Source organism: Mustela putorius, unplaced genomic scaffold (assembly GCF_011764305.1).
Source record: "Mustela putorius furo isolate JIRA1106 unplaced genomic scaffold, ASM1176430v1.1 tig00000594_pilon_pilon_pilon, whole genome shotgun sequence".
Lineage (NCBI taxonomy): Eukaryota > Metazoa > Chordata > Mammalia > Carnivora > Mustelidae > Mustela > Mustela putorius.
In genome coordinates, this window is record NW_025421427.1 from 1113305 (window position 1) to 1139707 (window position 26403).

The 26403-nt window shown below is 43.3% G+C and overlaps 1 protein-coding gene and 1 long non-coding RNA gene across 2 annotated transcripts; both read right to left on the minus strand.

Moving 5' to 3' along the window:
- Window positions 1-455: 455 nt before the first annotated feature.
- LOC101691137 (zinc finger protein 79) lies at window positions 456-14921 on the minus strand. The gene is given in 4 exon segments (XM_004828401.3): window positions 456-2052; window positions 2055-3032; window positions 5271-5403; window positions 14199-14921. Coding segments are annotated over 2 exon segments (954 nt in total). The 5' UTR covers window positions 2307-3032; window positions 5271-5403; window positions 14199-14921; the 3' UTR covers window positions 456-1350.
- A 6690-nt stretch (window positions 14922-21611) lies between these two features.
- On the minus strand, window positions 21612-26391 carry LOC101690940. Its single transcript, XR_201239.3, has 3 exons — window positions 26243-26391; window positions 23830-23897; window positions 21612-21796 (listed from the first exon to the last, which is right to left on the minus strand). It is a non-coding gene; the product is annotated as an uncharacterized LOC101690940 (long non-coding RNA).
- Window positions 26392-26403: the final 12 nt, after the last annotated feature.

The window sequence follows — 26403 nt, forward strand, 5'->3', positions numbered from 1 at the left end:
AGATAAATCTTCATATTTTCAGGCCATTATCTGTAATTACAGGACAAAGACAAGAGACCAAGAGACTTTTCTAGATGTATGGAATCTCAAGATTTACTCTCATTCACATGGTCTTTACACATTTAAGGTATGGAAACAAATCCATTTTCCAGTTTCATCTTTTCTTGGTAAGCTGCTCAAGACTTTACAACTGTTTTCTAGTTCCTTTTCACCCGAGACATGACAGAGACCAGTTCTACTTAATAGAGACGATGTACACTGCAACATTAAATTTGGGTGTCTTCTAGGTAACCCAGCCTTTACCAACAGTTTGATTCATTCTTTTTGAGGATTTATCAAACACCATATTCTTTTTTTTTTTAAAGATTTTATTTATTTATTTGACAGAGGGAGATCACAAGTAGGCAGAGAGGCAGGCAGAGAGAGAGAGGAGGAAGCAGGCTCCCTGCTGAGCAGAGAGCCCGATGCAGGACTAGATCCTAGGACCGTGAGATCATGACCTGAGCTGAAGGCATTGGCTTAACCCACTGAGCCACCCAGGTGCCCTCAAACACCATATTCTTAATCAAGACCCCAACCTTCCTACTGCAATAATTAGCACAATTTACACTATTTTATCTCTTTATCTCCTTGAATACTCATGGTATCTTTAATCTTGGAGGACCAATACAAAGATAATAAATAGCACGTAGTCTATATCTTTACTGAACTCCTAATGACTACTACATCTTCACACTGTAAATCAGACCTGTTGTAGAGTAATTAAGTCACAATTTGAGAGTCACATCTATAAAAACCTGCACTGGTAATAACTGGATCTTAACAATCAATGAATCAGGCCTCCCAATATTTCAGGTGAGTGAATTAAGGCAAGAAGAGGTAAAGTGACTTACTCTAAAGCAAGTAATAGACCTGGTTGGTCAGAGAGCTGAGATTCGAACCCAGGACCTCTAAACCCCAGACATTTGCTCTTCCCACTAAATCAAGTGGCCACTCTAGTGAACAGTTTTCATGATCCTCCTTCTGTTTCCCTGGGGAGGGTCTCCACAGTCACCAGATCCTCAAGGCATTCAGAGGGTGAAAGATGCAAGATTTTTCATGTTGAATAGAGGAGTTTTGTCTAAAGGTTTTCCTACACTCAGTATGTATATTTGCTTTCTCTCCACTATGAACTTTCTGGTGTTTTGTGAGATACATGCTCTGGCTGAAGGGTTTTCCACACTCATTACGTTTGTGGAGTTTCTCTTCGGTATGCGTTTTCTGATGTTTTTTAAGGTCTGTCCTCTGGCTGAAGGCTCTCCCACATTTACTGCACTCATAAGGTTTCTCTCCAGTATGAATGATTTGATGTCAAATAAGGCCTAAGCAGTAACTAAAGGCTTTTCCACATTCACTGCATGTGTAGGATTTTTCACTGGAATGAGTTTTCTGGTGATTTGTAAGGTTTCTACTCTGAAGCCTTTTCCACATGTTACATTCATAGGGCTTCTCTCCAGTGTGCGTTCTCTGATGCTGAATAAGTGTTGACCTCTCACTAAAGGCTTTTCCACAGTCCGTGCATTTATAGGGCTTCTCTCCTGTATGAATTCTTTTATTCTGAATAAGAGACAAACAGAAACCAAAAGCTTTCCCACAATCACTGCAGTCATACAGCTTCTCTCCCGTGTGAGTTCTCTGGCGCTGAATATGCCCTGAGCGACCCCTGAACATTTTCTCACATTCATTACATTTGTAGGGTTTTTCTCTGGTATGAATCCTCATGTGTCATGTAAGGAATGAACTCTGGGTGAAAATTTTCTCACATTCCTTACATTTATATGGTTCATCACCTGTAAGCCTTCTCTGATGTTGAGTAAGGTATGCATTTCTGCTAAAGGTTTTTCCACATTCCTTACATTCATAGGGCATCTCTCCAGTATGAGTTCTCTGATGTCGAATACGAGCTGAATAGTTTCTAAAGGCTTTTCCACATTCACTACACTCACAGGGCTTCTCTCCAATGTGAGTTCTCTGATGCTGAATAAGGGCTGACTGATCACTGAAGACTTTCCCGCATTCACTACATTTCTATCGTTTCTCTCCAGTATGCATTCTCCGATGTTGAATGAGGTCTGAGCAGTAACTGAAAGCTTTCCCACAGTCATTACATTCATAGGGCTTTTCTCCTGTATGAATTCTCTGATGTTGGGTATGATGTGCACTCTGACTGAAGGTTTTACCACAGTCACTGCATTCATAAGGCTTCTCTCCAGTATGAATTCTCTGATGCAGAGTAAGACGGGTGCTCTGGCTAAAAGCCTTTCCATATTCCAAACACTTATAAGGCTTCTCACCAGTGTGAATTCTTTGGTGCTGAGTTAGGTATGTGCTACGACTGAATGTGTTGTCACATTCAGGACATTCATACAGTCTGTCCTCACTGTGAATCCTCTGATGTTGAACAAGTACGGAGCAGTAACTGAAGGCCTTCCCACATTCATTGCACTTGTAGGGCCTTTCTCCTGTATGAGTCTTCTGATGGTTTGTTAGGTGGGACCTCTGGTTAAATCCCTTTCCACACACATTATATTTATAGGGTCACTCTCCAGTGTGAGTTCTTTCATGTTGAACAAGAGCAGTGTGGTCTCTGAAGGTTTTCCCACATCTACCACATCCGCAAGGTTTCTTTCCATCACACTTCCTTTGTATAATTAAGTCTGAGTTTTGTTTGAAGATTTTTCCATGTGTACCAGGTTCATGAAAACACTCTTCTATAGGATCACTCTGCTCTGAAACTACTGACTGTATAGTGAAAATGCTTCCAAATTCATTAGATGCTGCATCTCTTTCTTTGGCAGGTTCCATACAGGTGACTTTTATTTTGTCCCAGATACTTCTCCTGGTTTAAGTGCTGATTCTTACACTGTTGTCTAGACTTCCAGGAATCTCCCAGTAGAGAAGTTCTTCTGTGTTTACTCCTTGGGATGGGCCATCTTTGAAAATGTCCTGCTGCTCTACTTTTGATTTCTTGGCTTTAGGTCCAGACGTGCCATCTAAAAGACATAAAAATACAAATCTGCTATGTGTTCAATGCTGAAAGAAAAGAAACCATTCTATGAGGAATGGGGTAATGAAATTGTAAATACTGAGAACATACAACACTGGGGTTATAAATGTAACCTAGTAATCTAAGGAGGGGTTAGCTGGAAATGCCCGTGGTGTGAAAGGGTCTGTCTGATTTAAAACAAAGTAATCAAAGAGAATGGAACAAACACTGTCAGGTGAGAAGGTGATTTGGGAAAAGGCTTAACTGTAGAGATTAGAAAAGAGAAAAACATGAAGATGAGCAGGTATTTAGAAAGGAAAACCGTTATCAAAGAGAAATGGCTTTCATGAAGTCTTCTATGAGAAAACTTACTTCATCAACATTCAAACTGTTATCCTAAAGCTTTAAAAAATATTTTCTTTTGGGGGTATCTGGCTGGCTCAGTCAGTGGAATGTGCAACTCTTGATCTCAGGGTTGTGATTCAAGCCCCACACTGGGCATAGAGATTATATAAAAATAAAATCTTAAGAAACCCAAACTTTTCTTTTAAATTTGGTTTCTTGACTTACACAAAGCAATACGTTTACAACTTCCTCTTTGTTGAATAACTGCTGCTGATGTTGTTGCTTTATAGTTAATGTAAGAAGTGCAGAAACTAGGTCTAAAAAAAAGAAAAGGTTGAAAAGGGAAAATATTACTTTTTTTGAAATGAAAAATAATTCTAATGGCTTTCCAATGACGTTTCTTTTTTACTTTCAGTCATGGACAGTAAAGATAAGAAACATTAAGCATAGATGGCGGGCAAAGGAGAGATGACCCTTCTTTTTATGTATCAGCATACCTGGAAGTTGTCTTTAACTATGGGTTCATACTTTTTTTTTTTTTTAAGATTTTTACTTACTTATTACTTGTCAGACAAAGAGAGAGAGAGAGAGAGCGCAACCACAGGCAGACAGAGTGGCAGGCAGAGGCAGAGGGAGAAGCAGGCTCCCTGCCAAGCAAGATGTGGGACTTGATCCCAGGATGCTGGAATCATGACCTGAGCCGAAGGCTGCCGCCCAACCAACTGAGCCACGCAGGCATCCCTATGGGTTCATACTTAAGAGTGAGTCACTCACATGCTGATTGAAAGTTAAGTGTTCGGGTGGAAGGACATGATACACAATGAGTTTCACTGCAGGATTGCTGGGCAGGGACCTGGCTGTTTTAATAGATGACCCTGAAATGTTGGCACCTACAGCATTTTATTTGGGGCCGGTTAGTCTCCCCAAAATGAAATATGCGGACCTTGTACTTAGGGAGGAGGGGGTGGGAATGTGGAAGCCTGACTGCCCATCTTCTGAGTTAACTGAAAAGAAGAACTGGGTGAGTAGATTTTTTGAAAGATTTTACTTATTTATTTATTTAGAGTGAGCACTGCAGGAGGAGGGGCAGAGGGAGAGAGGATCTCAAGCACACTCCACGCTGCACACAGAGCCTGATGTGGGGCTCGATCTCATGACCCTGAGATCATGACCTGAGCCAAAACCAAGAATCGGCCTCTTCATCGACTGAGCCCCACCCCAGGTATCTCAGGAAGCAAATTTTTGCTTAAACTTGTTTTCAGTGCAAACCCTAGATCATAGCATGAAATAAGCAAGCATTAAGCACGAGGAATTAATAATTTTAACATTCGACATTCATTTCTCATTCACTAGTTTATTATTGCTTCTCCTGCCCCCAAAGCCTTTCTTGCCTTCCTTATTCTGCCCTTCTAATTCTTTATTTTTTTTTAAGATTTTTATTTATTTATTTGATAGACAGAGAGAGATCACAAGTAGGCAGAGAGGCAGGCAGAGAGAGAGGGGGAAGCAGGCTCCCCGCTGAGCAGGGAGCCCGACGTGGGGCTCGATCTCAGGACCCTGAGATCATGACCTGAGCTGAAGGCAGAGGCTTAAACCACTGAGCCGCCCAGGCACCGCATGCCCTTCTAATTCTTGACTGTATCTCAGAGTCCCACTAAAATTACACTAGTCCCATGACATTCCTAACTCTCATTTTCCTGGTCTCCCACAGTATTTACTGTACTGTTTTAACTTCTAATTCTAGTCTTTAAAAGCAGTGCCTTACACTCTTTACCCATTATGTCATGTGTGCCTATGTGTGTCTCCAGAGTTGGCGTTCCATGTCTTGGAGGAAGGAAACGTGAATGACTCGTGTGGGTGTGGGGTTAATACTTAGTGAGTTTATGCCAAGCCGACTCACCGTATTGGCATGGTTAATCCTCCTAACAGCCCAGAGGTGGAAACAGAATCTTCATTTCGGGAGAGGTTCAGGGTGTTGAAGTCACGTGCCTCAAGTTACAAGCTGGAGTTCCAGAGTCCAGGCTTCAGCTCCACTGGCCCGGGAAAAAGAAGGAGCAGATGATAATGATTAAAGACACAGACAATCCCGAGTTTTAATCCCAGCCTTCGACGACCATCTGTGTGACATGAGGGGAAGACCCCCATTTGGCCTCTTTCCAATCCTCAATACCACTTATAGCGCGATTTTCCCCCCCAAATACTTAAATTGTTCTCATACTTTCCCGATACACGTCCTTAATGTTTTGATCCATGCCTACCCAGCCTCACCGTTTGTCACTTACACGTGCCTTACATCCCACCACACCGGGTTTACTTCCTAGTCATTTATCACACTTCTCATGTCTCCCGGCACATGCTGACCTTTTATCTAGAACTCCCCGTCTACCACCTGCTGATAGCTGAGCTAATTCCTGCTCACTCTTCAGGATTCAGTTCGAACATCACCCACTCTAAGCTCCTTATCTATATTCTCATCACCTCTATAATAATAAAATAATTGTTCCTATAAATAATAACAGCTAATATTAAATAAATGCTTGTCATGCTTAGAATCATCACTGTTCTAAGTACTTTACACATATTTAATCACTAATCCCTACTGGAACTCCAGCAGGTAGAAGCTATTATTATCTTCATTTTATGAGTGAGGAAGAGGGACATAAAATTGTACAGTCCCATGCGGTAACCTCCAGCCCCATGCAGCTGCTGCGCACTAGAAATATGCCTACACCAAACTGAGGTGTGCTGCGAGTGTAAAATACACACCAGATTTTGAAGAGTCAAGAAAGAAAGGGCAAATATCTCAGTAATAGGTTTTTTATATTGATTAATCATTAAAATGTTTTAGGCATCTGAGAGTCAATCAAAGATATTCTTAAAATTAATTGTACCTCTTTTTCATTAGTTTTCTTAAGCTTGACTACCAGAAAATTTAAAATTACACATGAGGGTTGGATTTTATTTCTACTGGTCAGTGCTGGCTTCGAGAGATTAAGACATTCGTGCAAGGCTGCAGAGCCAGTATGTGACAGAGCCAGGATTAAACCCAGCCTCAGAGCCCCTCTTCACCACTGCTCCCATGCTGTGTCTGCATTTACCCATCACAGCACTCACCAGTGTCTTTACTAGCCTCTGACCTTCTGGAAATTAGAGACTAAAGTCTTTAACCTCTGAGCCCTCAACTCCTGGCACAGTATCTCACACACAGAATATGCCTGATGAATGTCTGGTGAGTGGACAGATGCTGGTGGTTTTCTTATGAGAATGCCGCAGTGACAGCAGGGGTTTTTTAAAATTATTTTTTAAAAAATTTATTCATTTATTTTAGAGAGAGAGTAGAGGGAGGGGCAGAGGGAGAGAATCTTCACGCAGGTTCCCCACTGAGTACAGAGCCCAACATAGGGCTCAATCCCATGACCCAAGAGATCACAACCCGAGCTGAAACCAAGAGTCCAATGCCCAACTGACTGAGCCACCCAGGTGCCCTGACAGGAGTTTTTGAAGATTAGTCCAGCCAGTGTGTGTGTGGTTTTTTTTTTTTAAGAGTTTATTTGTTTATTTGACAGAGAGAGATCACAAGTAGGCAGAGAGGCAGGCAGAGAGAGATGGGGAAGCAGGCTCCCCACCAAGCAGAGAGCCCAATGTGGGGCCCGATCCCAGGACCGTGAGATCATGACCTGAGCCGAAGGCAGAGGCGTGACCCACTGAGCCACCCAGGCACCCCAGTTTTTTTTTTTCAACTAAACCCTGGAAATTACTTAAAGAAAAAAGGTGAGATAAAGCCACCACTCTAATATTTAGAACAGTAAGTGATAGTATCTACTTTTCAAATAATTACAGGCATAAAAGCTAAGAGGGATATTCAACCTGTAAACCAAAACAACCCCTGAGGAGACAATTCTTCACAGATACCTATTACTAAGAGGCACAAACGGAAACCATGAAAGGAACCCGTGGAGTAGTCAGAAAATTAGCTGAATCAGAGCTTCGCACTGTCACGCACAGCCTGAGAAGATGGCTTCATAAAGGACAGCGAACTGGATCGATTTTTTCTGAGAACATAAAAGGGGGTTAAGGAAAGGCCATCAGATTCTTCTGGAAGGAAAGGAGTAATGTCCTTTATAAGCATATTTACAGTACAGTAGTGAGAGACAAACACAAATTATAGAGCACAGATAGGGCCGGGATGCTGGATTTAGGACACTGGGGATTTACAGCTCCTACGATCACTGTGGCAAGCACGCTCACGGATGAAGTAGACAACATGCAAGAATAGGTGGCCAACGTAAGGAGAATCAAAAAAAAAAAAAGCTAGACATTTATTTTTAAGGTTTATTTATTTATTTGAGAGACAGAGCATGAGCAAGGGGAGGAGCAGAGGGAGAGACTCTCAAGCAGACTTGGCATTCAGCAGGGAGTTGGATGCGAGGCTTGATCTCAAGACTGAAAACCAAGAGCGGAAATCAAGAGTCAGACGCTCAACCAAATGGGCCACCCAGGCGCCCCCTAGAGATTAAAAAAAAAAACTGTAACAGGAATGAAGAATGCCTCTGATGAACTCATTAGTAGATGGGACACAGTCTCCTCTCCAAGAGGATACATCACTAGAACTTTCAGAAACTGAAAAGCAAAGAGCATAAAGACTGAAAAGAAAAAACGTTTAAGAACAGACACTTGTGAACCTTGTCCTACGTATGTCTTCATCTGTCTGTTCATCTGTAATCTTTATCACATCCTTGATATTACACTAAACCTGCCAACAGATGTGTTTCCCTGGGTCCTGAGAGCTGTTCTAGCAAATGAAGGAATCCAAGGGGGGAGGTCATAGGACCCTCCAATTTGTTGCCAAATCAGACAGAGGTGGTGGGCGATCACATACTTGTGATTGGCATCTCGGCTGGGGGCCGTCTTATGGAGACTGAGCACTTACCCTGCAGAGTCTTTGATAACTCCGATTAGTGTCAAAACTGAAGTGAATTTTAAAATGCTCAGTTGGCATCACAGAAAAGTGCTTGGTGTAGGTAAAAAAATCCCCCACATTTGTGTCAGAACTGTCGTGGGTAGGTCGTGTGAGAGTTGGGAGAAAACCAGGAGTGTGTTTGTTAAATGAAGTTGGACCTACATCCTATGTGTCTCTACTGTCTGAAGAGACTGCCATTACCAGTTTGTATCACAGGAAAAAATCTTTTCCTGGGCTGCAACACTCGTCACAAACAGGACTGAGTTGGCCAGTACTGCTGCTCAGCACTGTATTGTCAGTGTTTAGCACAGTGTTCAGTCAATATATGTAGAAAGAATAAAAGTTCATTAATTCAGTCATTCATTTACTTAAAAACAGAGATATCCTAAAGATGCTTGTTTTTTGTTTTTTTAAAGATTTTATTTATTTGAAAGACAGAAATCACAAGTAGGCAGAGAGGCAAGCAGAGAGAGAGAGGGGGAAGCAGGCTCCCCACTGAGCAGAGAGCCCTATGTGGGGCTCTATCCCAGGACCCTGGGATCATGACTTGAGCCAAAGGCAGAGGCTTTAACCCACTGAGCCACCCAGGCGCCCCTCTCTGGGTTTTTTTATGTGATTAAATTTTCCAGGATGAAGGGAAATGATACTGGATGGAAATTCTGGTCCCCCAAAAGAACTCAAGAGTCTTAGAAACAGTAAATATCTGGGTAAATTAAAATGTATTTTTAGGAGTTTGTTTTTATTTTTTTAATTTAATTTATCATATATGTGACCATTTAAAGGAAAAATCATAACCCAATTGCCTTGTACAATTAAAAACACATGTACAAGTAATACAGGAAACAACTAGAAAAAAAGAATAGGGTGTGGTAATGGAAACTATATGGTTGTAAGTTTTCAAATTTTTATTTATTTATTTAAGATTTATTTATGTATTTTAGAGAGAGAGCGCAAGTGGGAGGGGCAGAGAGAGAGGGAGAATCTCAAGCAGAGCCCAGAACCCCATGCAGCACTTAGGCTCATGACTCTAAGATCATGACCTGACCCCAAACCAAGAGTTGAACGCTTGACTGACTGAGCCCCCCAGGTGCCCCTAAGGTTTCATACTTTAATGGGAAGGGACATCACAGAAGCCTGTGAAGATACTGTAATCCCTACAGGAACTACTAAAAATAATAATGGAAAGGAGCACAGCCAAAAGCTAATAGGAAAATTTAAAACAAATATTTAAAAGTATTTAAGTAGTCTGTGAAACAGAAGGAAAAGAAAATCAGTGGAAAACAAGGCGACAAACACAAAGCAAATAATAAAACGGTGAGACAAATCCAAACATATCAGTAATTACTAATGTAATTCAGTCTAAACCAGTGGCCAACAATTTATGGCGCCCAGGGTCAATCTGGCCCAATGCCGGTTTTAGAAAATAAGGTCTTACTGGATCACAGCTGCACCCATTCATTTATATACTGTCTACTGCTGCTTTCCCTCTCTTTACTCTTTTTACAACTCTTTACAAACTAAATGGCCCGTGAAGTCTGAAATATTTCCCATTTGGCTCTTAAAGAAAAAACTGTTCAATCCTCATCTAAGCCCCCTGATTAAAAGGCAGAGATCATTAGAATAGATAAGACAAACTCTATGCTTTCACAAGAGACATATTTCATATATGAAGAAACGGGACAAGGGTAAATGGTTAGAGACAGGTTTACCATGCACACTGTAGATTTCAAGACAGAATATTATCAGAGCTGAAGAAGGACATTTCTTAATTTTCAACAGCCATCTCTCAGCAATTGACCAAGGGCAGTTAAAAAAAAAAAAAAAAAAAAAAAAACAGTAAAAACAGAAGATCCGAATTACACTCTCGAACACCTTGACCTGTCTGATACTTAGTATATGACATCCAACTGCTGGATTCACAATTCTCTACGTCCACACGGCACAGTCCCCAGGACAGACCAGATGTTAGGCCAAAACAATTTTCAGTAAATTTAAAAAGATAGGAATCAGTGTCCGGGCTAAGTCCCGCGGTCCAATAACTCAACAAACCGAATCCAGAAACAACCACAGAAGGAAGTTTGGAAGTGAATCCTCCCCTGCTTGAGCCTTCAGATATGATCACAGACCCGGCTGATACCTTGACTGCACAGCCTTTTGCAAAAGACCCTGAGATAGAGGATCCAGTTAAGCTGTGTTCAGATTCCTGGCCCTGGGGTAATAAATTCGTGTTGTTTTAAGCCTGCTAAGTTTTCGGGGCGATTCATTACATAGCAATGGATAACTAAGACATCCAACATCCAACAGACTGCCTTGAGAGTTTCCAGGCAGTGGCACAGAGTTAGGGAATCCGTACATAAGAACTGACCGGATGGGGATCATGTGGCTGGAGTTTGCAGAACAGAGTACTAAGAAAGGAGACACATGTAGAGAGAACTCTGGAGATCTGCAGAGGGGCCCCCGTGTTAGCAAGACACAGATCACCACATGCCTATGAGGAAACTACTCAAGGCCAGGAAAAGAACTACTTACCAGTATATTAGTGGTAACAGTGCTCAGAGCTCAAACACGGCCCATTCTGACAGTCATACTAGAAAACTGCATGTTACATGAAACACTGGGTAGAAAGCACAGAACAGTCATGTTATATGAAGGGATAAATAGCTTCTGGCTGAGAACTGCTTTGGTCCCACTTGACAAATTTTTTTTTTTTTTTTTTTTTTAAGATTTTATTTATTTGTTAGAGATAGCGTGCAAGCACAGGCAGACAGAGTGGCAGGCTAGAGGCAGTGAGCCTGATGTGGGACTCGATCCTAGGACGATCCCAGGATCACGACCTGAGCGGAAGGCAGCCGCTTAACCAATTGAGCCACCCAGGCATCCCCCACTTAACAAATCTTAAAAGCAAGGACCTGAAAGGATCAAAGTGTTTCCAAGAAACTTAACTGCATCTCAGATAAAAACTCATAAATATTTTTAGGAATACAAAAATACCTAGCACCCAAAAAGATAAAATTCGTGCTGTCTGGCATCCAAACAAAGATTACTGGGGGGGAAAAAAGAAAAAAAGACTGAAAAAGAATCAGTCAATAAGAACCAATCTGAAAAAACACGTGAGAATTATAATCGATAGAGCTACATTCCACGTGTCCAAAATAAGTAGCGAATAGCGGGCAAAATTTTTTTAAAAAGGCTCAAAATGAACTCAGAGATAAAGACTAAAATGATCAAGATGAAAAAGGCACTGGTGGGTGTAAGGGCCTGCCCCTCCCAGAGGAACTTACTTGTAAACCCCGGATGTAGGGGCGGGGCAGGCCGGATGAAGACATCCAATCAGTGGGGCGCGCGTATATCCACTAGGGTGAATTGAAATTCAATTGGCCACCTGTGTGTGGGTGGGGCTCAACCACCCCCATAAAGGTTGGTCTGCGAGGCTGTCGGGGACAGGAGAGCTGTCAGAGGAAGAAGAGAGAAGGAGAGTCGGCGCGAGCAGAAGAGGAAATAAGGAGGAGAGTTGGCGCGAGCAGAAGAGGAAGCAGCAGGAAGAGGAGAGTTGGCGGGAGCAGAAGAGCTTGGAGCAGAAGGAGAGCTGTTAAAAGCTGTTGTAGCTCTTCTCAGAGCTTTAAGAGCCGCTGGCGGCAACGGCCTAGCCGCCAGCAGCCTCGCCACCACATTGGAGCGGCCCCGCCGCCGGTGCTTCGAGGGGCCTAGCTGGCCTGAGCCTTGGCCTTGCTCTGAGCGGTCTCGCCACCCAGAATTGTGCCGCCCCCTCCCTGTGAGGGGCCTAGCTGTGGCGGTGTGATTCCGGGGAGCGGCGTTGTCGGCGAGCGGCCTCCTGGGAGCAGCTTCCTCTGGAGTGGCTTCTTGGGAGCAACTTGGACCGGGGAGTGGCCTTATCTGCAGAGCAGCCTCGTCAGGAGCGGCTGCCATGGGAGTGGCTTTGTCAGGGTCACCGTCATTTTTCGTAAGAGACAGCTGTGACCGGTCAGTGAAATTTGATACTTGGTGTGAAATAAAGCGGTTTGATTTTTGCTTTCTATCAGTCTCATTCCTTTGATCACGGACCTTCATAGTGGGTTAATGGCAAATCAGACCTTGCAAAGTAAAGATTGGTGAAGTTGAAAACCAATAATATATAATCTCTTCAAAAGAAGGAGTTATCAGTGAGCTGGGCGCAAATATTTGTGCAGTTGAAATATACAAATTGGGGGAAATGGAGCAGGGAAAAAACACTGGAAGAAATAGTAGCTAAAAACTACAAATTTGATGAAAACTCTAGACCTACAAACCCAAGAAGCCCAAAAAATTCTAAGCACAGAAACCTGGAGAAAACAATCTATGTAATAATCAAATCAGTCTGAACTAGTGACAAAGAAAATCTTAAAATCCGCCAAAGAGGAAAATGACCCATTACAAATAGAAGAACACAGACAACACATCAGAAACCAAGCAATCTAGAAGACTGGAGCAACCCCTTTAAAGCACTTATAGAAAGAGAAAAATGTCACCTCAGAATTTTATAGAGGAAATACCTCTCAAAAATGAAAATAAAATGTGCATCTGGGTGGCTCAGTTGGTTAACGTCTGTCTTCAGCTCAGGTCACGATCCTAGGATTCTGGGATCGAGTCCTGGGTTGGGCTCCCTGTGTGTCTCCCTCTGCAGTACCCAATACATAAAACCTTTTTTTTTTTTTTTTTTTAATAACTAACTGGTCTGAGCTCATCACAGAATAAAACTCAAACCAGCACTTAAGTTCAAACCAGTTTGCTTTTCAAAACCCGGCTGAATGAAAACTTACGTTCATGGGAAAACCTATACATGAGCATTTGGAGCAGAACAATTCATAATGACCCCAAATTGGAAAAACGATCCAAATGTTCTTTAATGGGTTAACAGATTAAAACAACACCAAGAGTGGCATATCTGTTTAGGGGAATGTTACTGAGCAATAAGGAACTCACACAAAACAAAGCAATCTCCAAGGCATGGTGCTGAGCGACAGTTGCCAGTCCCAAAATGTTATACGTGTAAATTTCCGTGTATATGACAACCCGGAAAAGACAAACGAGAGATGGAACCAGTCCGTGGCTGTCCGCGGTTAAGAGTGGGAGAAAGGTGTGAATATAATAATAGAAGAGCAGGAGGCCGGTTTCTGGAGTCAACGAAACAGCTCTGCCTCCTGGTTGTGGCGGTGGTTGCCTATTCTCTACAGTTTAGAACTGTACACCCGTCTCCTACCAGTTTTACTGTCTGACACCTTTGAAACTAAACAAACCAGGCCCTTTTCATTAAGCCACGATGGATAAAAGGCTGGCGTGGGAGAAGGGGTCACGGTGAGTGACACAGGAGCGGCTCTCCTCCCAGTTCCCAGTTCTGCCTGTGCTCCCTACGGACCCACAGGCCAGGGGGCCTTCCTCCCACCTGCTCCTACAAATGTCCCTCCCTGTGCGCTCTAGAGGGAAGGGAAAGCTGCGCGTCCTCACAGCCCGGCTGCACCTCGGCCCCTGTTCTGTACAGAGAAATGTTTTTGTGGTTTATCTCATAGAACCGACCTCCTGGACTTGCAGGTACACAGGAAGGTTCAAGAATGCGGTTTGTGAGATTCGGGGTGTGTGAATAACCTTGGGAGTTACATGATCTGGCCTCCAGGTCGGAACTGGCCCTTCTGCTCCGAACACCAAGAGCTACAAATCTTGGCTCGCGTCCCCTCCTGCTCCAGGGAGGCCGGCCCCGCAGGGCAGCATCCAGGAGTGGGGGCAGACACATAGCCGGGCTCCTTGATGACACAGAAACATGAGAACCTGGAAAGGCAACTCGCTGCAAACTGCACGTCGGCGAACACATGTTTCACTTCAGACCCCGTCACTCACCCTGTGAATGTGGCCCCTATGGTGACGATGAGTGGAAGTCTCCGCCGAGGGAGGGACGCTTCGTCCAGGCCTCAGTCAGGACCGCAGCCCGGCTGTGTCCACGGGGCTTCCCTGGCCGATGCGGCTGCACGTGCGAGGACCCGATCCGATGTAACTGTCTTACCCTCCTTCACTGCTTACTAGTGCTCCCATCTGTGTGCAGAACACCCCCGCGTCCCACCGGGTCACTGTCTCACCTCTCTCCCCCTGCAAAGTCGTCGCTGCCACCCTGGGGTACTGCGGCTGCCGGGCCATCCCGCGGGCTCCGCAGCGGCGCCACCGCTGTCGGCTCCCCTAGTGGCCTTCCCTGCGGACACCCGCCTCCATTGCGGCCTCTGGACCCCAGGCCGGACCCCGTCACGCTCCGGGGAACGCCGAGCGCCGGGCTCTGAGGCCGAGCATCCTCCGAGACGCACCGCAGACCCGCGGCCTGCAGGGGCGTCCGCACCCCGACCCCCGCACTGCTCGAGGACAATAGCAGCCGCCCCTGAGAATGTGACTCTTCGCCCCTTCCGACAGTAAGGCCCTGCGAAACTTCGGGACCTGCGAGGCCTGACCCACCGGCCCTGCGCTGCGTCACTAACTACCCGGTCCCGATCCCAGTCCCGGAGGATCTACGGTTCTGAGGCTCTTGGCCGGGTGGGACCGGCTTCCGCGGGGACATTTCCAGCAACGTCTGCGGCAACGCGGACTAGGGGAGGGGGCGGGGCTAGGGCGGTCCACGTGACTCCAGCTGGGCGGGGCTTCGGGGCTTTGGCTGGTCTTGGTCTCTAAGACGCCGCCGCAGCGTCTGCCGAAGGGCCTCAGTGTTGCAGCACTGACTTCTCTAGCCAGCAAAGGAGAAAGGCAGGTTCCTGCCATCTTTTCTCGTCATATGTTCAAACACTAATGAAAGATCGGAGAGCCACAGGAAAATCAAACTCCTTTATTTCCGGAGAGCGAAAGACAGTGACTGTTAAACACGTAGAGGGTGCTCGGCACCTCTGCTAAGCACCTTCCATGTATTATTCCATTTGCAAAAGCAAAACTCGGTTGGGCCATAGACCAGACTCAGATGACACAGATAGAGCCTGCTGCAAAGTTAACAGCAAATCTTTCTCCCAAAATCATACTGCAGCTGTAAAGTTTAACCAACATCCTCTTTGAATAATTACTGCTTTCTTATCAATGCTATCTTTGCCTTGCTACTCCCAAGGCAAAAATTTTTTTTAAAGAGAAATCTTTGCTAAAATCAGAGACTGTCAGAAACTGTCTGACATCATTGTGAGGATAAGAAAATGTCCCACTCTTGGGAGGATCAGAGCCATCTTCAACGGAAACAATCTCTCTTCCCAGCTAGTTGTAGAGCTTCATGTACAGCATTTTCACACACAACGTGTCCCATTTATAGTAACCTTGAGATTTCAAAGACAGATCAGGACCCTGAGACTACTTTTTAATTCAGACCTGCTGGGGCTCCTGGGTGGCTCCATTGTTGTGCTATGGGCCCTACTACTTGCCCAAGATAGGGCACGCTTCAAGTTTCACAACTAGCAAATGGCAAAACTAGGATTAGAGTCTGTGTCTAATCCCAGTCCAGTTATTTTCCTACGCTACCTACTGTGGTATTTGTGTATGTATGTATGTGTGTATGTGTGTGTGTGTGTGTGTGTGAGAGAGAGAGAGAGAGAGAGAGATGTAGATTCTAGCTCATCTACCTGACCTTTTATAGCTTCAGTTATTTACCAATGACAATATCTCTGAGTTCCAAATACAGTCATATTTCAGATGGAAACTGTCAGATTGCATCCCTTGGTAAGGTATGGCCTTGATGCTAGTTGTTCATTCTGACAGTGACAAATGTGAGGAAAGGGGCCTAGCTCTGAGAAGCACATTGGTAGTTGGAAGAAGTCAGTACTGAGCAGAAAAGTGCAGTGCCTGGTGCTGAATTGAGTGCTTATGGTCTACATTTCCGACAATGTCCTCGGCTCTTGTTCCTTCCTAAATAGACAACCTGAGAAGCAACATCAGTGGATTTGTCTGATTGTCTCTCCACACTTCCTGAGACTTCTATCCTTATATCTAAGCAAGCCTCTCACAACCCTTTGGTTACGAATGGGCAGAACTCGGCATTCTCCTTTGGTGCATTTCCGAGATGATTCATGTGGTTCCTTCCATAGGTTGTTAGGAAGATGAAATGTATTACTGATGTGATGCTGCTAAGAACCCAGCCTGGCAAATGACACAGGGAGCCTCTCAAAGAAATTGGGAACAGTTACGAGCAAGTCAAATAGAACTCAGAATTAAATATGTAGAACATTAATGCTCTTCAATGAAAAACTGCCACAAAGATTCAAATAAAGTAAAATTGGAAAAAGACAGGCAATTCTATCTGGAAAAATTAAAAACTAGAAAATCATTGTCAAAATAAGCTGGGAAAGATTAAAGTCCATGATCTTCAATGATGCAGCAAGACAGGGAAATATATACATATATGGGGGTGTATGATGAGTTTGCGGAGAGAAATAGATGCGTCTGAGCTTGAATGTGGATCCTGTAGATTCACAAATCTAAATAGAGAGCTAGGTTTACAAACTTCTCAGGAATGTACACATACTGTAAAGAAAAAATATATGACCTTAAAGAGAAATAATAGAAATTAATGGTCTATTCGCATAACATTTTTTCAAATATTTTTTGAAAGTATTTTAAGTATACAGGTGAATGACTGACAACTGTAGACACTTGAGTAACCACAGCCCCAGTCATGATACAGAACATGTCTGTCCCCCCAGAAAGTTCCCCTGTGCTCCCTTGCAGGCAGTATCCCTGTGTACAACATTTTAATTATTTCCCATTAGGTAGATGAAATCAGAAATTTTTTTATTAAAAACATATTTGAATCGTTAATTCTATAATAAAAATTTACATACTACTTTGTTTGAAGTTATGTCTCTTGGCATTTGTTAACTTGCTTTGATTGATTTTGCAAACAAAAAATAGCCTTATTGACTTTTGGGTACTCAACCTGTCCCAGGGGCCAGTTGTTAGCATTGTACCAAGATCACCCTCATGTCATTAACCCATCAGTGGACAGATTAAATGGAAGTTAATGGAAGTTTAAACCTGTGTTTTCCATGTAATCTTACTCAATACTGACTTAAAGATTTAAACAAGTAACTTCTGTACACTGCCACTATTTCTGATCTTGATGCTCGGTTGTATTGTAACTGTTGCCATACAATTTAGAGTATATTTTAAGTTGTATTTGTACTTACACTGATTAACAGCCAACTCAAACTAGATAAAAGTGAATTTGCGGGGAGAGGAATCAAGTTTCACAGTTTCATCGTGTTTTGGTCATTTCTGGTTTCTTCCTCCTCTGCTGTGGGATTTCTCAAGGGAACTTGGATTTACTATCATCTTATTTTCTGACCTAAGCCCAATCTACTAAAGTGAGGTGACCTCATTTAATATGGATAATTAGGTTCACTCATGAAGCATGATAACATAGTGCTCTTTTAAAAAGATTGTATTTATTTAATAGAGAGAGGATGCATGTGCACAAGTTGTGGGAGCAAGGGTCAGCTGGAGTGGGAAAAACAGACTTCCCAGTGGGCAGGGAGCCTGATGTGGGGCTCGATCCCAGGACCCCGAGATCACCATCCACTTCAAAGGCAGATGCCCAGCCGACTGAGCCAGCCACGTGCTCCAGCATGGTGCTTTTAAAACCAAGTGCCAAGTAATAAGGAATAGGCTCAGAGGTATAGTATCTGCATGTCTTTCCGGATCCTCTACTTCTGCATTGGTATGTTCAGAGGCGAGAAAATAAACTTCAAAAAGTACATGTCTATATCCTGTAGAAATGTATTCTTATGAAACACATCTTGAAAATCGTTCTCTTCCCATCTGTCTTTCCTCCTTGGAAAAAGTCTTATGCTGTTGGGGATGAGGAAGTGAAGAGAAGCCTAGTGAGGAAGTGAACAGCTCTGTTAAAGGGTTCAGTTATTTAAAAGGTGTCCCTTTGCTTCTATCGGTCCTCTGGAATCCTCTCTGTCACCGCCGAGAGGGCGTACGTGATAGATACTTGGATTCTTAGCTTCTCTGTATAGAACTTGTGGATATAGAATTTGGGGTGGTCTTCCAATGAAAACATTTTCTCCATCCTTATTTGGGAGTTTCTATTTCCATTTGAGGCACTATTCTTTTTTAAATTTTCATTATTAAAGTATAGCTGACATTCAAGGTTTTATTAGTCTCAGGGATACAACATAGTAATTCAATAATTCTATATATCACACAGTGCTCACTACCTTAAGAGAGGTTGCCAGCTGTCACCATACGACATTAGTACAGTATTTTTTACTATATTCCCTGTGTTGGACTTTTTATCTCCATGACTTACTGGTTTTATAGGGGAATTCCTGTTTTTTAAGGTTTCAGGAAGTTTCTGAAGATGAGGACATAAAAAGACTGACCAAAAATGTGTTAATGAAAGATAGAAGCATTACATGGAGTATCTGTAAGAAACACTGACAAAAAGTTGAAATATCAGAACCACACAATATCTGTCCTCGAGTATCTTACAAAACTTACTTGGTAGTGTCTTGCGCACAGCATTAGCTTGCTGGCTTTTCATGTCAAGTGTCATGTCAAGTCTTAAACTTTCCTTGTATTCGAGCGAAGCCTTTGATCTCAGGGGATGACTGATGTTTACCTGAAGTCAATACATTTATCACATTCACAGAATTTCTAGGGAGTGTGAGTTATCCGATGCTGAAAAGGATTCTACCCTGGGGGTGTGACGCGAGCAAAACCCCTGCGTCCCGCCAGGAGGTCGCAACGTGTAAAGAAGAGATAGAGAGATGGATATGATATGATGTAACTCACTTGATCTTTATTGGGATGAGGTCCGCACCACTATCGTGGTCCGGTCACGGTCCGCTGAAGTTGTCACGGAGAAGGAGACATCACCTCACAATCTAGACAGAGAGGTCACCGCAGAAGTTGAGATTGAGAACCAGCGAGTGGTCGGCAATGAAACTGTCAGGGCGTCGGTAACACTGGCGATGATGTTCTCCTGACAGGGAACTCGCTTCACCTCAGTCCAACCCGATGCCTCTTTATATACTGTGCTAAGTCTCCTTCATAAGCACATTACATCACTTATTTTTCTCATGCTTACACACCAAAAACACACACGTCGAAAACATGTTTTGGTCTACGATATTTTGCATAAGTTAAAAATATTTACAACCTGTTACTCCGCGCTAATCTTATCACTACACGCATATGGTCTAGGCTTACTTGCTATGTGGTTAGTTTGCAATTTGTTCCTGTTTTTCATTTAGTAGGGGTTTGCACTTACTATATATTATTTATTTATTCATTTATTTATTACACTTTATTTATTAAAGGTTCGTACTCATTACAGGGTGCCAGGGTCGTGTGGTCACTCTTGGTTTCAGCTCATGATGTCAGGGTCCAAGGATCAGGCCACATGAGGCTCTGTGCCCAGCTTGAAGTCTGCTTGAGAGTCTCTCTCTCTCTCTCTCTCTGTTGTTCCTTCTCTCTCTCTCTTTCTAAAATAAATAAGTCTTGGAACGTCTGGGTGGCTCAGTTGGTTAAGCCGCTGCCTTCGGCTCAGGTCATGATTCCAAGGTCCTGGGATCGAGTCCCATATCGGGCTCCTTGCTCGGCGGGGAGCCTGCTTCTCTCGTCACTGCCTCTGCCTGCCTCTCTGCCTGCTTGTGTGTACTCTCTCTCTCTCTATCTCTGGCAAATAAATAAAAATCTTTAAAAAATAAAATAAAATAAATAAGTCTTTATTTTAAAAAGGATTGTATGCTAGCTTTTGCAGACTGATTATGTCCGTAAGGTCTTTCTGCAGTGGGCAGTCTTCTGATTTTTGGTGAGACTTGTGCTCTGGGTAAAGATTTTGCCACATTCACCACTTTGGTATGGTTTTTCTCTGGTATAGGTTGTCTGATGTGTGATAGGGTGTCAACTCTGGCTGAAGGCTTTCCCACACAGGCTACATTCATAGGGTCTCTATCCAGTATTTTTTCTCATGTTTGGCAATATTGGAACTCTGGCTGGGGCGCCTGGGTGGCTCAGTTGGTTAAGCATCTGCCTTCACCACAGGTCATGATTCCAGGGTCCTGGAATCGAGTCCCACATCCCCAAATCAGGCACCTTGCTCAGTGGTGAGTCTGCTCCTTCTGTCCCTCCCCCGATGTGTTCTCTTTCTCTCAAATAAGTAAGTAAAATCTTTTTTTAAAAAAAAAAGAAGTAAGAGGCCTTTAAAGTGAGAAAAAACTTCTAATTTATCCAGGAGGTGAGAACTGGATAGTACAAGGCATCTCAGGGTCTGAGGGGTGACCTTGAGGGCTCTGTTTGGGAGGAAAAACAAACAAACAGTAGCTTCAAGAAGGACTGAGAATCCCATCAGTCTGGTGGCAGAACTGGCTCTTAATATGTTGTCTACTTATTTTGCTGACTCTTCTCTTTTCCCTTCTGTTGCGTAGTCCACGGGAATACACATTTCTGTTCAACTGTGTACACTGAATAGGACCTAGTAAACAGGAGCACATACTAAACACATAAATGAATGGATGATTGCCTTTCCTTTATTTTCTTAAGCTTATTTATTTTTTATTTAAATTCAGTTAATTAACATATAATGTACGATTGGTTTCACAGGTCAAGGTCAGTGATTCATCCACCTTATATAAAACCCCGTGCTCATCACATCACACGCCCTCCTTTATGTCCATCCCCCCATCACCCCATCCCTCCACCAACCTCCCCTCCAACAACCCTCTGTTTGTTTCCTGTGATTAAGAGTCTCTTATAGCTTGTCCTTCTCTGACTTTGCCTTGTTTTATTTTTTCCTCTCTTCCCCTTTGATCCTCTGTTCCTTAAATTCTACATATCATTGAAATCATATGGTAGTTGTCTCTCTCTGACTGACCTATTTCACTTAGCATAATAACCCTATAGTTCCATCCTGCAGATGGCAAGATTTCAAATTTTTGATGGCTGCATAGTATTCCATCGTAGATACATACCACATCTTCTTTATCTGTTCATCTGTTGATGGACATCTCAGCTTCTTCCATAGTGTGGCTACTGTGGACATGGCTGCTATAAACATTGGGGTGCAAGTGCCCCTTCAGATCACTACATTTGTATCTTTGCGGTACATACCCAGGAGTGCGATTGCTGGATTATAGGGTAGCTCTAGTTTCAACGTTGTGAGGAACCTCCATGCTGTATTCCAGAGTGGCTGCACCAGCTTGCATTCCTACCAAGAGTGTAGGAGGGTTCCCCTTTCTCCGCATCCTCGCCAGCATCTGTCATTTCCTGACTTAATGTTAGCCATTCTGACTGCCATGAGGTGGTATCTCATTGTGGTTTTGATTTGTATTTCCCTGATGCCAAGTGATGTTGAACATTTTTCCATGTGTCTCTTGGCCATCTGGATGTCTTCCTTGCCTTTCCTTAACTCATATTTTTTCTGACAGCTTTGTCTATCTGATGGTTGATTATGTATCAGCCAGTTACTTAGCTGACTTTACCTTTTTTAAAAAAAAAAAAGATTTACTTAGTTATTTTAGAGAGAGAGGATGATTAGGAGGAACAGAGGGAGAGGGAAGAGAGAGAGAAAAAAATCTCAAACAGACTCCATGCAAACCATGGAGCCCAGCATAGGGCTTGAACTCAGGATCTTGAGATCACATCCTGAGCTGAAAGCAAGAGTCGAACAATTAACTGACTGTGCCACCCAGATGCCCCTGATTTTACCTTTCAAAGAAGACCCACTATATGCCTAAGTTGCAATAAATATCAAAGAATTGAAATCTTACACAGAAAATATTCTGACCAGCAAAACTAAATTGGTAATCAGTAACAGTATATTATCCAGAAAAGCCCGAGACATTTAGAAATTAAAAGCACACGTTTCTAGGTGACTAGTGAGTCACAGGAAAAATCACCAGGGAAATCAGAAAATATTTCAAATTAAACAATCTCAAAAGTGTAATTTAGCAAAATGTGCAAGATCTAGCTGAACAGTCTACTAGAGGGAAGTTTGTTCCTTTAAATGTTTATACTATAAAAGAAGGTTTAAAATGTTATCTAAGTATCTGGCTTGAGAAGCCAGAAAAAGAACACATTAAACCCCACATAAGCAAATGGCTGTTAAAGACTAGAAGAAAATGAAGTAGAAAACAAGGTTTGAGAAAATCAACAGAAAAAGTTTCTTTAAAAATATTGGTAAAATTGGTACTTCCTAGAAAAACTGATCAAGAAAAAAAGAGAGTACACAACTTGTCAATATGAGGAATGGACAGGAGATATCACAGATTCCACAGACATCAAAAATAATTAGGGTATAGTATGAGCAAATTCCTGCCACTAAACCCAACTTAGAAATGGACAAATTCTATGAAGAATGCAATAAAACTAGCACAAGGAGAAGTAGAAAATATGAATAAATAGCCGTGTGCTTGTTAAAGAAATTAAATGCATTATTAAATTGAATTCTACAAAACAAAACAACAACAACAACAACAAAAAACCTTCTAGGCCTTGGGGCGCCTGGGTGGCTCAGTGGGTTAAGCTGCTGCCTTCAGCTCGGGTCATGATCTCAGGGTCCTGGGATCGAGTCCCGCATTGGGCTCTCTGCTCAGCGGGGAGCCTGCTTCCTCCTCTCTCTCTCTGCCTGCCTCTCTGCCTGCTTGTGATTTCTCTCTGTCAAATAAATAAATAAAATCTTTAAAAAAAAAAAAAAACCTTCTAGGCCTATATGGTAAATTCCATTAAACACATAATGAAGAAATAATACTATACTTCCCCTAAATCTTTCAGATAATGTAAAGGAAGGGAACGGTTCCCAGGTTGACAAAGTTATTATGATAAAATTATAGATCAATATCCTTCATGAACATAGATGCAACAATTCTTAAATGTATATTATCAGGGGCGCCTGGGTGACTCAGTGGGTTAAGCCTCTGCCTTCAGCTCAGGTCATGATCTTAGGGTCCTGGGATCAAGCCCCGAATCAGGCTCTCTGCTCAGCAGGGAGCCTGCTCCCCCCTGCAACCCTAGCCTGCCTCTCTGCCTACTTGTGGTCTGTCAAATAAATAAATAAATATCTTTTTTTTAAAAAGTGTATTATCAAACTGTTTTTTATTTTTTTTTAATTTTATTTATTTTTATTTTAGAGAGAAAGAGTGGGGGGAGAAGGGCAGAGAGAGAGACCCTCAAGCAGAATCCATGCTGAGTGCAGAGCCTGACATGGGGCTTGATCTCACAGCTCCAAGATCAAGAATCCATCCATATTTAAACAAAATAATATGTCAGAATCAAGTGGGATTTATGCCTGAAATATAAGGTATACAAAACATTTGAATAATCAATGTAATTCACCACATTAACAAAATAAATGATAAATGATCTTACATGATCTTTTAAATAGATTCAAAAAAAAGTGTGGCAAAAACCAATACCCATTTAAAAAAAGAACTTTTAGCAAACTATGAATAGAAACAAAATTCTACAATCTGATACAACTAATATATTTAATGGGGAAATATTAGTTTCTACTTACAAGATTGGAAACAGAACAAAGACATCTGCTGTCATTAGGTCTCTTCAGCATTGTACTGGAGGTCCTAGCTGGTGAAATAAAAGTAATAAACACATATGAGGAATAAACAGAAAATAAATAATAGAAGATATAATAAAAGTAATTAAAAAAATAAAAGGCCTAAAGATTAATGCTATTCATAGTCAGCATTATTATTTACATGGAAAAATCCCAAGAAACCTACAAAACAATCACTGAAATAAGTAAACATAACAGGGTGACAGAGTTTATTTATTTTTTTTTAAGATTTTATTTATTTATTTGACAGAGATCACAAGTAGGCAGAGAGGCAGGCAGAGAGAGAAGGGGAAGCAGTAGCAGTCTCCTTGCTGAGCAGAGAGCCCGATGTGGGGCTTGATCCCAGGACCCTGAGATCATGACCTGAGTCGAAGGCAGAGGCTTAACCCACTGAGCCACCCAGGTGCCCCAAGAGTTTAACATCAGTATAAAAAAATCAATTGCTGGGGCACCCAGGTAGCTCAGTCAGTTAAGTGTCCAACTCTTGAGTTCAGCTGAGGTCATGACCTCAGGGTCATGAGATGGAGCCTTTGCATCAGGCTCCATGCTCAGTGCAGTCAAGATTCCTTCTTCTTCCCTCTGCCCCTCCCCTACTTGAGCATGTGCTCTCTATCTCTTTCTAAAATAATAAATAAAATCCTTAAAAAAATCATCTCTCTAAATGTTAGTAACAAACAACCAGAAAATAAAAGGCAAATAAGTCCATTTCTTTTTTTAAAAAAAATATATTTATTTATTTGAGAGAGAGCATGAGCAGGGGGAGAGGGAGAGGGAGAAGCAGGATCCTCATGGAGCAGGGAGCCCCATACAGACTTGCTCCCAGGACCCTGGGATCATGACCTGAGCCAAAAACAGACACTTAATGGACTAAATCACCCAGGTGCCCCCAAATAATTCCATTTCTAATGGTACAAAAACCATAAAGTATTTAGGGTTAATTTAACAAAACACATATATGATCTTTAAACAACTGAGAAGTAAATAGATTGCTCAGAAAAGTAAAGAAAATGTAAATAAATTGAGAAATATATCATGTTCATAAAGTGAAGACTGAATATTGTCTAGATAGCAACTCTTTCCAGAGGGATACATTTATTTAATACAACCCCAATCAAAATCCCAACAGGAATTAAAACAGGAGCTGAAGTTAGGGATTCAGGTGCTTATATGTTCATAGCAGCACTCTTCACAACGGTCAAAAGTCACAGCATTCACACTATTCGCAAACACCCCAAGTGTTGAAGAAGAGATGAATGGATGGTGCTATAATATGGGTGAACCCGGGACAGGATGAACCTGATACACGCTATACCGTGGATTGGCCTTGAAAACATCACGCTAATTAAAAAAAAAAAAAAACGCTAAAAGATAAATGTAGGATTTGACTTATACGTGTCGTCTAGATGGCGTAAATTCATAGCGACAGGAAGTGGAATGGAAGTTCCTAGGGACTGGGGAGGGGGGTGATGAGGAGTGGGTGGCTGCTCAGTGTGTTCAAGGTTTCTTTTGGGGTGAGGAAATGCTCTGAAATCAGACGGTGGTGGTGTTCGCACAACATTATGAAAACACTAAAAACTTTCTCGTGCACTTTCAAGTGGTTCAAAGGGGAACTCTGTGGTCTGCATATTTTAGTACGATTTGAATTTCAATTACAAATATAATGAAAGGGATGAACCTAGACGGTGTCCCGGTCCCTTGCAGCTTCACGGTTTGGCTCCCGGTTCTCCTGGATTACGCCAGGCCCGCGCGCAGCCGCCACACGCCCAGCCACACGCCCAGCCACACGCCCAGCCACACGCCCAGCCACACGCCCAGTCCGCCGCTTTGCACGCGGTCCGGTCGTCGAGCTCGTCGGTTCTTGCCGGCGTCGCCCCTGCTGTGCTCTCCGTGGTATCCCCTAAGAGCCAAGCCGGGCTGACGCCCCTCACTCATCCCGCAGGCTCTCCCTTCCGAGCTCCAGAACAAACTTAGGGATTTCGGTGCGATGACAGAATCCTGATAAAATTGTGTAGAAAAGCGCCCTCCCCACCAAATCGATGCTGATTTTATACAACTCTACAGCTCTCGATAGATGTTTTGTGTTGTTACTAATTAATTAATTTGAGAGAGAGAACACAGGCAGGGGCGGGGCCGAGCGAGAAGCAGGAGCCCGAAGCGGGACGCGATCGCAGGACCCCAGGGCAGCTGCTTCCCGACGGAGCCCCAGCTCCAGCGGCCGACGGCGTGAAGCAGCGAGGCAAGGAGGCCGGAGTCCGCAGTGAGGTCGGGGACAGCCTGCCCCGGGATCCCGGTCGGCCGCGCCGCCTTCCCGCGACCCTCCTCAGACCAGGGCGGCGACCCCGGGACGCTGTTTTACCCAGTTTTCCTGGGACGCTATCCACAACCACACGGGTCGGCGCGGTCCTCCGCGGACCGCGGCTCTCGGTCACCGACTCCCCGGCACCCACCGCGGCAGGGGCTCCTCACAGCGAGCGCCGCGGAGCCCCAGCTCTCGGGCGCAGGCGCAGAGCCCGCCCC